Here is an 18,370-nt window from a genome sequence, read left to right on the forward strand (position 1 = left end):
TTCACTGAAAATAGAAATGTGTCCACAATAGATCATTCCAAGCACGTGTCACAATGGAGTCCATCGTTCCCTTTCTTCAGGGATTGAACTGGATGTTGTCAAGTGGGTGCAATCAAGTAGGATTGTGGGATGCACCTTGTTGATAATGTTTCTGAAGTTTGGGATCATTTCTCTGTCCTTGAAGTTCATTCTGTTCCGGATACATTTATAGTAAATAATCTCTGCCATAAAAGTTTATTGAAAATAAACAAATAATCCTGAAGAGCAAATTATTTTTTCAATTTTGAGAGTGCCAAATTGCACCAGAAATCTCAGGGAACAATAGTCTATAGTCTGTTTAAAAAAAAAAAAAAAGAAAAGAAAAATCTGTTCCTGCTTAAATCATGGAAATATGGGGCAGATCTTATTGTCTGTTGTTTTATCCAAAGGGACTGGGGGTACAGCGTATCTATACTTTCAGCCTACTGGGTGTGTACTTTATGAAGCAAAGTGCAAATTTTTGTAGAGAAATTACTTACTGACTTAGTTTGAGGAATGCTGTTTACTTCTGTATTGGTTGTAGTCATAAGCTTTTGTCTGGGAGGGGGGGGAAATTAAGTCTTTTTATTTGTTTCCTTCATAAACAGCTCTTTGATTTAGAAAGCATAATTCTGATATTCCTTATTAAAATCCTGTCAATAAATTCCTTTACATGATTTTTCTAGACATTAAGGGACCTTTTTAGTAGGTGTCACATTGCATCACGTTTTGCAGATCAGCGTAGCTGCAGCAAGGAAGGTCATTGGAATTTCACCTTTGCCTCTTGCAGCGGGTTTCTGCAGTGATCACCCAGAGCTTTGTCCCTTGCTAGGCCGTGGTTCAGGCACACGCTGCTGTTTCTGTGCCTCAGGTTCTCTTGGTCGTAGAAGGTTGCAGCGTGTCCCAAAAGGTGACGGTTTCAGGATTAAGAGTGGAGAGTATTAGCCTTTGCCTAAACCATAGACTTAACTTGTTTTGCCTGAAAAGCCAGATGAGTATTAGGAGTATCCTAAAATGTGGTAGTTGTACAGAAGATTTAACACCTCTTACTCACTTTAGAGAGAACTCCTGGGGCTTCCCCACGCTGATTGAAAAGTAATTCATGGGCGTTTTGATTCTAGGTGCTCAAGCCAACGGCCATCAGCCCTTGAGGTCGCTGCCTTCAGTACGTCAGGATGTTAGCCGGTACCAGAGAGTGGATGAGGCTCTACCACCAAGTGAGTTTCTTCATACTTTAATTGGGGTATGGGCTGCTTAGATCTCAGTACTGAGATCTCATTACGTTTGTTTGTTTGTTTGTTTGTTTGTTTATGAGAACGGAAAATGGACAACTGAGAAGCTCTCCGTAAGGAATGATGATGAAGTCTAGGGTTGTTTTGTAAAAAGCATTGTGCAGTATCTGCAAACTATCAGCATGTGTTAATGAAATTTATACCTGATGTATACAGACTTTATAAGTGAAATTTGCAGAGAAATAGGGAGGAACGATGCTGCCTCTTCGGCATGCACTGCACATGAGTAGGGAGGTGAGGAGGAGGCTGCATGAGGCACTCTGAGGGAAACACATCAAGCGCTCTGAAAGCTATGAATACTTCACGTATGGTGGTGATTTACAAAGAGATATATATTGTCTTTCTGTCTCCTTTCCGCAGATTACATGAAAGATGTCTGTGTTTATCTGCCTTTTTTTTTCCTGAGACAGAGTCAAGACTTTGAGTATAAAATAAACCTGAGTATAAGCAATTGTTGGATGCTCCTCAATTGGCTGAAAATAGTCATTTTCTGTTTTGCTAATACATATAGAAAATATATCGTTCCCAGTTGTTGGACAGATGCCCTAGGCTAAACCTGAAGCAGTGATACTCTAACCAGTATTAGATATGTAAAGAAAGGACCAAAAAAAAAAAAAAAGTTGCACAGCTAATAGAGAAACATTATGTTTAAAAAATTCCTAGGCGGGCCCATTATTAGCTTCCGTTAGTCTAGCCTATACCGCTCCTAATTTAGTGTACCTTACTGCTTTAGGAACAAATAACGGTTTTGAAGGCTGTGATCATTAGCAGAAGGGAATGCAGTGAGTGAAATTCAGACCCACTGAAGTCAGTGGCAAAGCTGTATTATTTTAAAGGAGTCAGGAGTTCAGATATTTAATGTAAAATGAATAGATTCCAGTTTTGCTGTGTGGAATGTGATTGTGTTTAATTTGTAATTAAAGAAGGAAATTGAAGGGACCCTGGTGTCAGAACACAGATATAACTATCTATTGAAATGCCAGGGTGATGGGAAGACTTTACTTCCTGCTGTTTTGGTAATAAGCAGTTTGTATAACAGCTTAGATCTGTTCACAGATCCCAAAGTTCACTAACTACCGCCTCAGAAAACTAGTATTGCTTTTTACAAATTATGCCTGGGAGAAATATGCTTCATTTTTATTTTTTATCACTTTTCTTACTGAAAAAGACAGAATGTTATGGGAAATACTCAGAGATCAGGTGTAATAAATTAAAAACCCGTAAGGTGTAATAAGTTAAAAATGCATACAGATGGCTTTTAGAGGACAACGGTTTATACATGGGTTTCAGGAGCCTTTTGGGTTTCAGAAGCAAACTATGCCCTATAATAGCTACTTGGAAGAAGTCACAGAAGTCTTGGAATGTTAGTCAAAAAGGTTTGGCTGTGTGGCCTTCCAACATCTCTGTGACTTACTGGGATTTGAGAGAGTCACACACAGGCATAAAATCAAAGCCTAACGCCATGTTTATGGCCTAATGCCAATGCCATTTGTCTGCTAATGTGAATAAAATCTTAAATACTAATTCTTACCTAGATTTAGTTTTTCTCTGTGAAACTCTTACTTTGGATATGTAACCATTTTTATAGTGTAACATCAGAAAAAACATTTAGAATTTGATTTTGAGTTATAGATTGTAATTTCTGCATAATCTGGATTGTATTCTGTTCCTTGTTTCATCAGACTCTGAGACAGAGAAAGAAAAGTAGGCTTATTTCTTTCAGTTTTGTGTAGGTTAAGTTAAAGAACATGAGGGAGAACTGAAATATTCATCTAGTATGTCTGCCTACAGCATGCAACTTCACAACATGCAGTTTATGCTCTGCTCTAATTGCTGTGTTCCTAGGGGAAAGTCAACAGATCAGAACAGCTTGACTGAACAACCTCAGTTAATTACAATTTTGCAATTCATCACTTTCAAGTTTTTGAAAATGAGGTTCTTTGTAACACATTTGACCAGGATGAGTAGCAGAAGATAATCCTTCTCTGTGACAACAGTGATGCAGGTGCTTGCAACTTTAGAAGTCACCGCTCAAGTGTTTAAACTTGCGTGTTTAGCATTGATTGAAGACGAAAATGCTTCTCTGAGTCAAGATCACATAGCAGAAATGGTGACTATGTGTCAGAATTTGAAAAATCTCAATAAACATACGATGTCTAAGGGTTTGACATCAACAAAGTAACGAACTCACAAATTTAAACTATTTTTCTTTTTTTTTATTTAAAAAAGACATTCCGTGTATTTTTACAATGGACAATTCTATACTTGCCCAGAATACTTCTGGTTTATTACAAGCTCTGATTAAATGTTTTGAGTGAGAATTTTTGGTTCACCAGAAGATAGTACGTTTTGGATTTCAGCAGAAGTTGCTGCTTTTTTGGAAACGGGAGTTTTGCACAGGAGCATCTATTTCAATCTTTTTTTTCTTTAGGAAAAAAATTGGAAACCATTTTCAGAGGATGTTGAAACATTGAAACGTTTGTTTTTTAGCGATAACAATTGCATGTTTTTTGGTTAGAATAACTTTGAAATGTGCTATATTTTGAATAGCAAATACAGTAATCAAACCATAACTTTTGCATTGATAAAACTGTGTTTGTTTTGAATTTTTATTTTTAATTGACAATATATTTCAAAATTTTGGATTTTTGTCCAGATTTGGAAGACATCAAAATACTCTTTTCCTCAAGGGATATTGGAATTTGTTCCTTTAATCAGCTCTCTTTGTTGCTGTTGTGAGTTGTGTTGCTTTTTATTTTTTTCCTCTGGGTTTATTTACTGCATAGCCCTTGTGCACACTAATAATGCTGTAGACACTAGTAAACGGTTTTAATTGTGCAGCATAAAGATGGAAGAGTGATTTGTATTATGGCCAGCTAAAACATACAGCTGTCTTGCGGGGATGACACATTCAGTTTATTTCAAAACCTTCCTTTCTGCCCTCTTTGTGACTCAACCCAGCCCCTACAGCGTAATGTGGTGAGCCACTTGGCTGCCTCCAAGAGTCGACAGAAGTCATAATGCACACAGTAACAAAGCCTGAGGTTTTAAGGCTGTCAGTATTAAATGCTTCACAGCAGAATTATTTAGTTCTGTTTCGCTGCTGTCAAGATATTTTTATGTTCTCTTTTCTTGAGGAGCTGCAGTCATTTAGAGTTGGTTGCTAGCCAGTGGTCTTTTAAATTGTAATAGAGGGACTGATGTTTCCATCTAGACATGAACATAGAGGTGTCTTGTAGAAAACTTTTGGGTTCTGAGAGGTAGTTTTTCAGCTGGCATCGTAAATGATTTGCATGTTTTCTTCAGTTGCTCATGCCCAAGAAATCAGATCCTGTCTGATCAGGTTCTTTTGTAGAAAATACCCTTTTTAGCCCCCAGCCATGATCACTGCCCTGGTATCTTGCTCATTATGTAGCTGACTCGGAAGGCAGTGCTGCTGGCCCAAATTGCTTACCAACTAATGCTTTGTTGTGCTGCGTGTACCTAGTTCCACTGAGCACTGAAAAGTGGTTGGGAAAGCGGTGCCAGCGCCTTGGTTTGTGCTCAATGGTTGCCCCTGCCGCAGTGCCAGTAACTGCTGTCTCCACAGGACCGCCTTGTTGCTCGGGAGGCTATTGTGCAACACAGTCTGTAAAGTATAAAATGGTGGCTGTGAAAAGTCAAGGGCGAGTGGTGTGTAATGGTCAGCTTTACTGACTTCTGCAACAATTCCCTAACGTTCAGGAACTACCGGCCAGGGCAGAAGGGCAGCTTTTATTCTGCACTGTGAGAAGGGGCCAGAGAACCTGTGTGATATGGACAGAGAAAGATTATTGTACTCAGATGATCTCATGCTGCTGTCTTTTCTTTCTACTTGGCCGTACATAGGGTACTATCAATAAACACAGTGGTATTTTGTAGCAGATTATGGTACCAAGATGTCACGTTCTGGTCTGTCTTAAGACACTGTAGTTGTAGGAGATCAAAAGATGTTACGGTTAATGCTAGACTTCTAATGCTAGCTGCACTTTGTTTTTCAAAACTAGTGGACACCATTATAGCTCCTACTTGCAATTTGAATTTGAAAAGGTTGAATTTGCTATGATATTTGCAGAATCTGCCATTCTAAGTGTATGATCACTAAAATTGTCTATCATCTTTAACAGATCTGCTTACCTTTAACGTAGGTACATGCAGCATCTAAGGGGAGTGTTGGGAAGTGTTTTATTATTGTTACTATTAGCTGAGAAAAACAATGGGAAGCGTAAAGCTTTGTAGGTTTTTTAGTATGTAGCCATTGGCCTTTTGCACTGGGATAAGCCTCAGAGATTGTCTTGGCATAATTTAGGCCAAGAGAATAAAACTTAAGTGTCCTGAATTGTTTTTTCTGGACGGTCAGTGCTTAATGGGGGATCATTTCTATTTATTTCTATAGTCTATTAGATGTGAATTCCATAGAAACTGCCTATGATGGGGGATTTGATTTATGGGATAAAATCAGGGAAAAACAGTGTTTTTCAGCCCATCAGTGAGAAAGTTCTGTGCTGAAATCATCCTGTAGAGGAGAAATAGAAACCCGAAACAATAGATTCAGTTACAAAAGCAACAAAGCCAAAAACATAAATGTATAAGCCCCAACCCCTCCATAGTTCACAGTATTTTATTGCTATTCAGATTGGGAGGCTCGAATTGACAGCCACGGACGGATTTTTTATGTGGACCATGTGAACAGGACAACAACGTGGCAGCGACCCACAGCCCCCCCAGCCCCGCAGATTCTCCAGAGGTCAAATTCCATCCAGCAAATGGAACAGCTGAATCGCCGGTAAGATTTTCTATTGTTGCTTGTGAATTGTGTGGTTGTAAAACTATGTTCCCCATGGTGCAGTTGAGTATGAAGACTGGGTCCCAGTTGCTACTGCAGCTGGCCATATGTATTTTTGTGTCTGCCCCTTTTAGGTTGTGTGTTGGCTTCTAAAGTGTTCGTATTCCACCTGTGTTCAACAGCTACGTGACTAACAAAAACTGATAATGGTTGTCAGAAATTCAGACCACAAAAGGCTATTAATGCAGAAATTAGGGAGATTAATGTATATTAACCTATATGGGAAAAAAGATAGGCAAGCCTAACTTCATTATTAGAATCCCTTGGAGCCAGAACTGGATCATAAGTACTATGTACTAGATGTATAAAGTCCAGTCTTCTAACCCTAGGTACCAGAGCATCCGAAGAACAATGACTAACGACAGGCCTGAAGAGCACACAAATGCCATGGATGGAGCTGGAGAGGAAACGGACTTTCACCATGCTAATGCAGGTAAAAATAAAAATAAAAAAAGTCCCACTCTAAAAGGAGCACTCAGCTTGTGGATGATTTAATGAGAGGGATGTAAGGCAGAACCTACTTTCAGTCCCTGAAAATCCATATCACCGTTTATTTTCATTGCTGTCTAGCTTTTGGAGATTATGGCTGAGCCTGTTGGTCATGCTGAAGAGGTAAATGTGAGATTTGGAGCCTTTTTCTGTCAGAGTCTGATTTAGTAAAATATAGGCAGGACGGTTGCAGAGAGGGAGTATAAAAATTGCGTGGTCTGGGATACAAATGGTTTGACTCTACTGTTGCATTTCAGAATTGTAGAATATAGGACGAGAAGGGACTTTGGGCAGTCATCTGTTTTGTCTCCTTACTGAATGCGTGGTTCAGGTATAGCTCATCTTGGCAAATGTTGTCTAACCTGTCCTTAAATAGAAATCTTCTCTTATTTCTTTGTGCATCCAAGTGATTTTGCATTCTGTAACCCCACTAGGCAATCTGCTGTCCTTTTTCTTAAAAAGTATTCTTAAATCTATTACTTCCTGGTCTTTCCTCGTGCACTGTGTTTTTAGACCTCTGCTTTTTTGTTGATCTACCCGGGACTGTCTTCAATTAGTCCGAAAGCTCCTGAAAGATGTTTTGGAAAATTAAATAAAGCTACAACTGTATTGCATTGAGGAGACTGGAAATTTTACTTCGTATGTCTTATGTACAACACTCGTTCTTACACATTCGTATATAGTTATTACTTTTTTTCCTGATAGTTTGACACTAACCACAAGCGTTCAATCTTTGATCCAATGAAATCAGGCCCAGATCTTTTTTGTACAGATCTTCACCTTAGTTGTTTGTTTTTGATCTTGTGTTTATACAGTTGATTATCCCTACCTGCAGGCAGGTCTTTGCGCTTTTCTAATTTGTCACTATGGTTTTCAATGTTAATCCTACCCTCCAAGTGCTGCAGCTTCTTCTAGTTCGTACCGTCTGCACATTTTTTCTTCTTTATCCAGTGATTGATGAGAATACAGAAATCAGACCAGACCTAGACAGATCTCAGGGGAACATCATTTGATATGAGTTATTTCTGTTAAATAAAAAGGGTGTAACTACTCTTCAGTACAGTTTCACAAACTGCTGCATACCTCTCTCCAGGTAGTTTCATCTGTTTTCTCCTCCAGCATGATTATGAGAATATCAGGGAAAACAGCGTTAAGGGCCCTATTAATTCCAAAATGTATGGCCTTCTGATCACTCCCCACAGTAGAAGAGAATTATGTTAGTTTGCTATGATTTATTCATCATAAAACCCAAATATTTTTGTTTTTTGACCTTTCTGTCTTCTAAGTGCATTAAAGAGTTTGATGATTTGTTCATGTGTCTGTGTGGGAGTAGAAGATATGCTGACTTGTCTTTAGTTTCCTTCATCTTTTTTTTAACCTATTCTTAAAGATAGATGTAGTATTTATCTTGTTTCTGGTCTTCTGAGAGCTCCGTCAGATTTCAGAAGTAACCACTGATTTCTCTGAGATTGCTTTGCCTAGTTTCGTAAGTATTCTAGAGTATACTTCATCAGGCCCAAAGGGTTTGAAAATCTCTCATTTACACAACAATCTTTAACTTGCTCTTTACTTGTTCTAGGCCTGAGTTCTTCTCTTTCTCCTGCTGTTATTTAGTTGTTCTGGTTGTCTGATCAGTGTTAACCTTTTGAATGAAGATTGAAGGGTAAAAAAAAAAAAAAACCTTCTTTTTTCTTTTTTATTAAATGAGTTCAGCCTCATTACTACTTTTCTCTCTCACTAAGCAGTTCTTTCGTTGGTCATCTTCCTACTACTAACTTACTAATACATTTATAAAGGAAATTTGTTACCCATCCAGTTCTTTGCATAGTTGTCTCTTTCTGCACTTTGACTTTGTCTCCAGGTTCTCTTGATATTCTCTTATAATCCTCTTTCCTAAGTTAACCTCATACCCATGCGATGCCGCTCTTTCTTGAGCTTCGAGTCATTGAAGGACTTGCGATTTAGCTAAGTGTCCCTTTTATACTTCCTTTCTACCTTAGCCGCCGCCTTTTTGTGTGTGTGTACTTGTCTGGGCCTGTGCAGAAGCCGCTGGATGGCTGGTTGTGCTCTTAAATCAGTTTAAAGCAAATTCAAACTAAACCCTAATCAGCAATTTCAGCTGAATAAGGCTTTCGTAAATTTAATTCAGAAGCCTCTAAGCTGCCGGACAAACCCATCTGAAGACATCCTCTGGTTTCCAGGTTACCCAGACACTGACAGTAGACCGTATCTGCAGCATGCCACAGCTTCTTTCCAAAGCAGGGCGTGAGAAGTGAGCGATATACACCCTAGTCTTTTACCAATATAGAGTCGGAATGCAGCTGCAACGCATGCCTGGTCCTGGGAGCTGCAAGACACTCCCGGCCCGAGAATTCAGGCATAGCTTCAGGGCTCTTTATGCTACATTGCTGTCACTCCAGAGACATGCCGCCTATGGGAGATTTTGGGCCTGTATCGTATGAGAAGTGACTCTAAAAATCCTCTTTTTCAATTACTGTTCCTCTTCTTATTACTGTTCCATTTTCTGGTTTCATTTAATGCTTAGAATGTCATTCATCTCAAATAGCATACTTATTTCCCTCACCCCTCTTTTTTTCTATAAACTTTACCAATCTGTATTTAACATTTCACTCTTCTTTCTGTGTTTTCCTCCTCTTCTTTTTTTTTTTTTCTTTTTGATTCTCTCTTTTTCCGTCAGGTTAGAGATTAATTCAGTCTCTTTCCTTCCTCTTTCTCTGCCTGTGGATTATTGTTTTGTTGTGTCCGTAGTAGCTGTGTTCTGCATGGTTAATGCTCATTTGAGATTAATTAGTAGACTCTTCTATGTTGATGGAGAAGCATGCAAATACTGTGATATGTAAAAGGCAGAACCTATGAAATGTAGAAGATGGTGTGCATTTTAGAGTAAAATCACTGCAGACCTAGTCTGAATTTACAAATTTTCATTTACTTTAAAAGATGCATCCAAATATCCTGTATGTTTTCATAGTTCCATATATTATGCTTAATATCTTTCGATTCCTGATTCTATTGAAAAATCAATGCCCTTCAATAGTTGCTAAGAGAGGACCCAAATACTTACTGAAAGTTGAAACAGAGCAGTACTCCTTGGCAACCCTTTTCTTACTTGTGTAAGCTGCTTAAATACTGTATCAGGATCAGGGCTGTGTTGCTAGCAGTGATTTGCCTTTCTTAAGAGGAGGAATGAAACATTTTAAAATGTGCGGTGACTTCTACGTGCATTGGTCAGCATTTAAAAAAAAATACTATTGTCTGTGTACAGCTACAGTACAGCAAGTACAGAGTTGCCACAGGGGCCTTCTGACATTCTGTACACGGGCATGTGCTTGGTATCCCAAGTAATTAGGAATTAATTTATTTTTAGTGATGGAAGACCAAAAGCAATGAATAAATGTTGTTATACTCATGAATCCTGATATTTCCAGGAACTTCAGTGCGGTGCTAGAAGAATTTCCAATACACTTCTGGAGAATACTTAATAAGCCTGATATAAATGTCTACCCAGGGGTTTTCTTGCTTGTATGATTGAAATCAATATAGTTGTTTGCAGTGATGTTTTGTTAATGCTTATTACTAGACGTCTTTGTCATTCACTTTGCTGTTAGATTTTCGAAGAGAGAATGTGCTGCCTCACTCTACCTCCAGGTCCAGACTTACTTTATTGCTCCAGTCTCCCCCCGTGAAATTCCTTATCAGCCCAGAGTTCTTTACAGTGCTGCATTCTAACCCTGTGAGTACAGTGCGCACAGATGAGAGGCTTTCTCAAATATATACGTGTATGTGTATATATATATAGAGAGAGAGAGAGGTGTGTGTGAATCTGAGTGTATTTATAAATATGGATGTCTTATATACGAAGATGTTTCTCTGTGTTTTGTACTAAGATATTTGGTGGTACCTAGGGAGGCTGGATGAATTCAAATGCTCATCAGCATTCCTTACAGTTGATGGACCATCAGAGATATCCTGGTTGATGTTACAGCTTCCTACAGTTTTTATTCTTGACTCAGCTCTTCATCTTTCTTACGATACTGCACTCATCTGTTTCTTGAAGGAATGGGTTTCTTAACTGTCTGCTGCAGAGGGTCAGGGACGATTCTGAAAATGAAGATGATGGCTATTTTTTAAGGTCACTTTGCTGCTCATGCAATGATTTGTACCCCCAAATTTGCCTGTTTTATATCTAAGTGCATTAGAGAGATCGTTGAATAAAAAGATACCTTAATATTTATTTTCCTTTTCTGTTTTCCCTGTTCTTTAGTCTTCCTTCCTACATAGTTATTTGTTTCAATGTCTATTTTCCTCTGCATAGCAGGGTTTACAGTGTAAAAAGTAGTAGTGAAATGAATAATATGTTGTCTGCAAGCACACTTGTTAATAATTCACTGTTCTTCAAACTACTGGTCACTGGCAGTTTAGTTTTGAGATATATGTATATGCTTGTGTGTTTCTGAATAATTCTACTTGGCCTGTACAGCTTTATCTTTAATACCTGAAATAATGCAGAAGTAGATAAGACCTCTAGGAGGAGAGGTGAGGGCACAGAGAGAATGTTTTAAATAGCAGCACAGTGCAATCGGTGGGCCCATGTCTTCATTCCTGTCAAGACTCTATTACTGATCCTGAGACAAAGACCTGGGTTTTGGTTGGCTGTGTGTGTGGGTTTTTTTTGAGGAGATTAGTTTCCCTTTCTATTTAAAGTTTTCCCTATTCCTCTGTGCTCTCCTTTTACTCTCTTATTGTAATTTTATTAGATAAGTTACAAGTGGACATGCAGTGATAATTTTTTTGAGAAATCAATGGGTGGAAACAATATTTATGCAGATATTTTGATGAGTTTGATAAGCACATATATGTGCGAGGAAAAAACACTTAGCAGCTTTTTTTGCTGTGTTCCATGACTCGTTATTCCAGTAACTAGAAAATAGCTGTGAAATCTCTATGTTTTAAGCAATTTTAATGCTATAAGGTGCTTCACAGGTCCAGTGACAAGAGCCTGGTAAATAGAATCTGGAACGATATGTTGCAAACTTTGTTGAAGTGATTCAGTAATGGGAGTATATCTCAAGCCAAAAAAAAAAAAAAAAAAAGCACTCATCTCAAAACCTCTGCTTGAGGCCACTATTTTTCATACTGCTGTGGTTTCGCTGAAAGTTATTTTTAAGGTTTTATAGCTAATTAGGTCATTTTTTAACGTTGCAAAGATTGCCTTTTGTAGTAACAAGAATGGAAGATTCCTTTTAATGCAAAATAGGTCTGAAAGCATAAAGTATAATGGGAGGAATTTATTCAGAAAGTGCTTGTTTTCTCATTATTCACCTAACTCTCTATTTATCTACTTATCAGTGCCCCAGATCAGGATATCAGTAAAACACGTGCATCATTTTAAAATGTGGGCTGCCCTATTGACTTCAGCACAACTATTTCTGGCTAAAATTCAGCACCTTCCAAATTCAGTGGGTATCTTTTTGTTGCTGTGGTCATACTGATCACTCCCAGTTTCCTGTTTTACTGCTTTCCTTGAATGGGACTTAAATTATTATCTGTTTATCAGAACATGTGGAAATTATTATCTATTCACCAGAATGCGTTCCATCACATAGATGGAACTGCTGGGCTGATAGCTTTTTTATGTCGTAATGTATCTTGTAAAATTATTTACTTTTATTATGGATTTTTCAGAGTGCCTACCGCATGTTTACAAATAACACGTGTTTGAAGCACATGATCACCAAAGTCCGGCGGGACACCCACCATTTTGAACGCTACCAGCATAATCGTGATTTGGTGGGCTTCCTCAACATGTTTGCTAACAAGCAGCTGGAGCTGCCAAGAGGCTGGGAAATGAAACATGACCATCAGGGCAAGGTAACTGGAATAGAGGTGCAGCTCTTACTTCAGTATCTGATCTTGAATATTGCAATGTCAGAACTGAGTTGGTTGCTGTCAGCAAGAGCATAAGTGCATGTAGTTCTCCAAACGCGAAAGGTAACACATCCTGTTCTCCTTCCTTTGTCCAGTGAAGAATGGGATTTCTCATCTGTGCCAATGGGGCGTTACCTGAAAGAGGAAGTGGACTTACATATTAAACATTACAAGGGAAATTGCCAGAAAATCTGTACCCTTTTTACTGTGAAATAAAGCACAGTGCCGTGTCCTTGGAAGAGGACACACGCATACTGTGTCCGTGTGCTTGGAAGAGAATTTAGATGTAAAGTTACTGAAGTCTTTACTATAGAATTTTGTTTAGATGTTGTTGAGCACTTTGCTTCCTGTTTAACTATTGAGCTTTTCCTTAGAGCCTTTTTTTTTTTTTTCTTTTCCTTTTTCAACCTCTTGAGTGGAATTTATTAGCATGGCTTTGCTTTTTTTTTTTTTTTTCTTTAATAGCTAACAGTTTTCCCAGGTGAGTCCTCCTCTGAATGTTAAGTACTTTATCAGCTTCTGAGATAAAATGGGTGCACTCAGATTGAGATAGCTCTAGGGATGGCGGCTTTGCTTATGTACTGGTTAACAGGAAAGAAATTGTGTGTAGCAAGTGTCATTCAATAGTAAGGATCTTGAATAGCTGCAAGCCCTATTGTCTTTCAGAACAGATACTTATAGATCACTTTACAAGTTTTAGGAAAATATTTTAAAATAAAATGGCATTAACTGACAAATTAAGTTTTACTTTGGGAATGTAATTTTAATGCAACTTTAAACTAATGTAATTTGCTATCATCTGGACTATGATTTTCTTTGCAGAAAATAGGAAGGTTAAAAATAGACTGTGATTAGCATGTGAGGAAGAGCTAAGGCTATCAGTTTGTGTGAGAAGTCCTAATTAAGACTTTAGGCACATTAAGCTTATCAGTTCTTATGTTTATCAGTCCTGACACACATAGCTGTGAATGTTTGTATAAATAATGATCTTGATGCCTGAGAAGATTATGGACAGATTCTAAACTGAAGGCTAGAAAACGTGCTTGAGGGTTGTTTTCTTGGTGGATTTATTAACTTTGGAAAGCATAGTGTTTTTTCATTGTAAACAAGATCAGGGGTATGCAATTATAGTAACCTTGTTATTTGCCTCCCTCACTCCTTTCTATTCTAAATTGTCCTTTTCTCTTGCATTCTGCCGGGCCTGGTTTTCTCCTGAAGAATACAGTGATTTCAATTGACTTTTAATAGGTGCTCCATAGGGAGAATTAGACCTCTAGATTTCTGGTGTGCTGTTTGGTAACAGTTATGTTACAACCAAAAGGAAGCGCTGACCAAATCCCCTTGGGATTTCTTCACTTTCAGTTAGGCGCAGTATTGTTCATTCTCATTATGTTGAATTGTCTTTCTCAAAAACAGCACTTGTGACCGGTAGAAAAGCTTATTCAACACACAGGAGAGAGAGTGGCCAGTAAACGATGAGGCCAGTGCTTGATGAGACCAAACCAAAAGTGAACCTGCCGTTATCAAAGCGTAGGCTAAAAAGAGGCAAGTAAAAATGAGCTGTGCCACAATATAATTGTATCTCCTGTCCTGCACTACTGAGGCAAGGTTGTCAGTTACTTTTCTGAGTTTATTGTAGTAGGATATCCTTGCTCTTGCTCACAGGGAACAGTGATTGTCCTGACCCTTATGCAGTACTGAGAAGCAGTCAAGTCTATGAGTTTTCATCTGCCTTTTTCTTTAAATACTAGCTACAGTAACTATTAAAAGCAGCACATCTCTTCTCTATGTGGTTTACTATAAACTATACTTCAATTATTGAATTTTTTTTTGGTAGAAATGGAAATTCCTGGCTCTGAATCAAGGGTGAGGAATTTTTTGCTTGGGATACATACTTTTATGCCTCTTCCTTATCAAACTATTAAATGTACATCTTATCAAAAGATATATGAACTAATTATGTGTCAGTCGCATCTTATCATGTGATGTTTTGATCACTTAGTGGTATGAGTTTTTTTCTGAAGCCACGGAATGCTTTAAGTATCTGGTTCCTGAACGTGATCCTCCCCAGTGTCCAGACCGTTCTGGTAGCTTGTCCTCTTTGCAGGCTGTTTTCCCTGCTCAGCTGGGGACTGCCTACCTCTGAACACCCTTCAAAGCTGCATAGCAAAGGCCAGTTGCTCGCTGTTCTTTGTAGGAATTATGAGAAGAATTTTTTTGAAAGCAGGCTGAGGTACACTGTATTTCCAGCTGTGTCTCAGTGTCCGGATTAGCCCAAAGCCTTGAAGCTCCAATCATTATCTTCAGTGAAGTTTCAAAACAGTAATCTATGCTTTATTTTAAAGTATTCTGCTACCGGCTGGCCTTCAGGCATTCATGTTTAATAAGACAGGGTTGTCTTTAACTTAATTTTTAAGCTTAGTTGTTTGTTTAACTGTAAAGCCAAAGAGCACTACATGCAGTATTAAACTGGTGCACTGACTCAAAGAACTGCGTAATGCAACTCTTAAGTATTCCCTTTTCTCTGTTGAATCATTCTTTTTATTTATTGATAATTTTTTCCTGAATAATTTATCTATATAATGGTGACTTAATGAAATCAACCTTTCTTTTGATGAAAGTTCTTCACTTCTTGTAAACATAGGTAGACCAGACTAGATCAAGTAGATATAGGAACTTAGAAAACATGCTGACTACTTGCTCACGAGTGAAATAAACCTATTAAACAGGAGCAAAAATTTCAGCAAGCCTGGATCCATTCTAGCAGCTTCTTCCAGCCATTGGCAAGGTCCCAAATTGAAATTTCAAAACGACTTTCATTCTGCTTTCCCATTCTCTAACATGTATACTTGTGCTGCAGGTGGCATCATTACTTGTCAAGGTGATCATGTCCTGCATCAGGCTCAAACATTGCAATTAAAATTGCAGTTATTGAATGCACTTTATGGTTTATGAACTGTGAAACATTCCCCTTCACTTACATATCTAGTATTTCAGCAGAACCTAACACAGAGTTCCTCCTTTTCAGGTCAGGTAACGTGGGCCTCGACTGTACGCGCATGTTACGGTGGACAGCTCTTAGTGCTGCTTAGTGCTACAGGAGGCTCACTGCCCTCCCTGTCCTCGAGTTTTCCTAAGGCTTTGCAGCTTTGGTATCCCTTCTGCCTCCCCGCCAGGCACCTGCCACAGTTTGCAGCTCCATATGCTTCTCCTTCTTTGGGAGATGGAAATGTTAACGTTTTCTCCCACCACAATCGATAATGATGTTTAGTTGCTTTGTAGGGTGACACACTGGTCTGTCTCCCTACCTTCACAGCGGTCAGCAGAGTTCCATTGTCTCTGATCGCGTGGTCCAGCTCTAGCAAGCCGTCTGAAACAATGGTTTCATGCGTGCTATAAGCTGGCACCGCTGCTAGGAGAGCCGGTTCTGCTCTTCTCTTGTCCCTGATGGGCTGCCTGAGGTCGGAGGAACAAAAAAGGAAACAGACAAAAAAAAGAGTAATTTTAGCCTGGACCGGTTCCCCCGCTGAGTTCCCTGCATGGCTGCACAAACGCTTGTGCCAGTGCAAGACAGGAAAGGGGGGGCACAAGGGATGAAACAAGTGGTCAGGCTCGGGGGAGATGAGGTTATTTCTTTTGCTGACACTACAGGACTAAGTTGTTTATGAAACTGTGGTCCAAGTACCTCAGTAGTATCAAAACATAGAAATGACTCCAGAGTCCCCAACAACCTCTCTGCTGGTCCAGCTTCTTCCGATTCCTCAAACCAGATGTTGCTTTCCCGTAACTTTCCTACTCAAAACCTGGAACTTTTTTGCCTCTTCCAATGTTTCCAGCATTGTGACTGAAAAAACGAAGGTGTGTTAAAATAGAAAGGAACTGGTTTCCAAGTACAACGCTAGCACTGAAGCAAATTTAAATCTCAGAGCTTAGAATGTTTTTTGGTTCAAATTGGACTGAAATGTATGAGGTTTTCAATTTTCAGGATGTATTGTCCCATGACCTTGCTTTCAGCAAATGGCTGACCAGCCAGTATGTGACAGATCTCACCGAAGAACCCAATTGTCTGCTTTAAATGTTTTTGTTGCCATCTTCTTTGTGTCCCAAATGGGCTGTTTTTTAGGTTAATGAACTTGAGTTGTTATCAGGAGGATGATTAAAATGCCTTTCAGCCTGTAATTGTGGTATGTCACAGAATGCAATCGTATACTTGGCATACACACCCAATTGTGTTCATAGTTATACAGTAAGTACTTTACAGAGGGGAATGTTTTTGCCACTAAGAGAGATCTTTTTAGATATTTTTCAGGAAATGCACAGGACAAAACACCAGGATGACTGTTATTAAACGTTAAAGTCTTCTCCTCTTGACAGTCGTAATAGAACGTCCTACTTCTGCTGCTTGTCATCTAAGAATTTCAAAGTGCTTTGTAGACGTGAATGAAGTGAGGCGTTAAAGACGTTGTCCCTCCAGTGAGATGGAAAAATGTTTTCCCTATTCTGCCAAAGGGAAATGTGAGCCATGGTAATGTGAAAAGATTCCCAAAATCTCACATCAGTGACTGAAACCTGGATTCTGAATATACGTAAAGCTCAGACACATGCTCTAGGGTGGTTCAGTAGTTTTGTGTCATCAAGTATTGACTACGAATTCTCTCTTCATTCTCTTTCTCTAGGCTTTCTTTGTTGACCACAATTCCCGCACCACCACATTCATTGACCCCCGGCTTCCCTTGCAGAGCAGCAGGCCCACTAGCGCATTAGTCCATCGGCAGCACTTAACTAGACAACGCAGCCACAGTGCTGGTGAGGTAAGTTTGATCTGCCCCTTTGCTGCTGGAACCACCTGGTTTGTACAATTATCCTGTTTCACGTTATTCCATTCCATTATTCCCATTTTGTTATGTTGTGAGGAGTATGATCGTTCTGTAAGTGTATGGTACTCACACATGAATATTCATGCTTTATTATTTGCTAGCTAGCCAGGAACCTTACTGCTTTTTTTGAAAGATATGATTTGAGGAAAAAAAGATACTGGGCAGGAATTTCTCCTACTGTTAATTTGCAGTAGCCCCATTTAACCACAGGAGAGCATCTGATTACAGATTACAACCGTCTGTATCCTGTTTTCCAGTGTCAAAATACTTATTATTGACTAGCATGATGTCTGCCAAGTATGTTGATAGAATTCTGCAAACAAGAGTGTGTGCATATATGCATCTAGATGTGTAACTTTCTGAAAAAATATTAAAAAAGTTACCACATATAACAAATACTCACACTGTTGTATGTATGTACATATGTACATACTTACATCTGTATTTTCTGAATGGACATACATGGAAAACACTCTTTCTTTGATATACCACTGTGGACCTCTAATGATATAGCCTGCAACTGTAGACCATTTTCACCTACAATCTTCGTATTCTTGTAACTTCCTTTTGCTCCTGGGCAAGTGCATGTACAATGACTCAAATTTCAGTTGTACTTCATTTAATCTCCACACTGTTGGCTATAAGTTGTTGTTTCAGTCTTTCAGGGGAGGGCTATCCTGTGACAGAAATGGCACATAATACAGGTTAGAACAGCTAGAAAGATGCTCTAATTTATGCTCTCTATAGCTCAATGCCATGGCAGATGGATTTTGCCAGAGGTCTGTTTCAGAGCAAGCATGAATCTTCCTTGCCACTTGTCTAACAGGACTTCCGCTGAGCTGCAGCAAGTGTCATAACGCCAGTTGCACATCTTGTCATATCCT

General features: G+C 38.9%; 1 protein-coding gene across 4 annotated transcripts in view; it reads left to right on the top strand.

Annotated features, from left to right (window-relative positions):
- The window catches only part of HECW2 (HECT, C2 and WW domain containing E3 ubiquitin protein ligase 2), a 222,182-nt gene that overhangs the window by 165,078 nt on the left and 38,734 nt on the right, over positions 1 to 18,370 (top strand). For all 4 annotated transcript variants that reach the window (XM_068948246.1, XM_068948245.1, XM_068948247.1 and 1 more), the window contains 6 exons: positions 1,140 to 1,235; positions 5,964 to 6,114; positions 6,504 to 6,607; positions 10,290 to 10,414; positions 12,367 to 12,552; positions 17,286 to 17,420. In XM_068948246.1, the coding sequence (XP_068804347.1) occupies positions 1,140 to 1,235; positions 5,964 to 6,114; positions 6,504 to 6,607; positions 10,290 to 10,414; positions 12,367 to 12,552; positions 17,286 to 17,420 (797 nt within the window). The remainder of the gene's footprint in view (positions 1 to 1,139; positions 1,236 to 5,963; positions 6,115 to 6,503; positions 6,608 to 10,289; positions 10,415 to 12,366; positions 12,553 to 17,285; positions 17,421 to 18,370) is intronic.

The sequence above is a fragment of the Struthio camelus genome, chromosome 6, assembly GCF_040807025.1.
Source record: "Struthio camelus isolate bStrCam1 chromosome 6, bStrCam1.hap1, whole genome shotgun sequence".
Classification (NCBI taxonomy): Eukaryota; Metazoa; Chordata; class Aves; order Struthioniformes; family Struthionidae; genus Struthio; species Struthio camelus.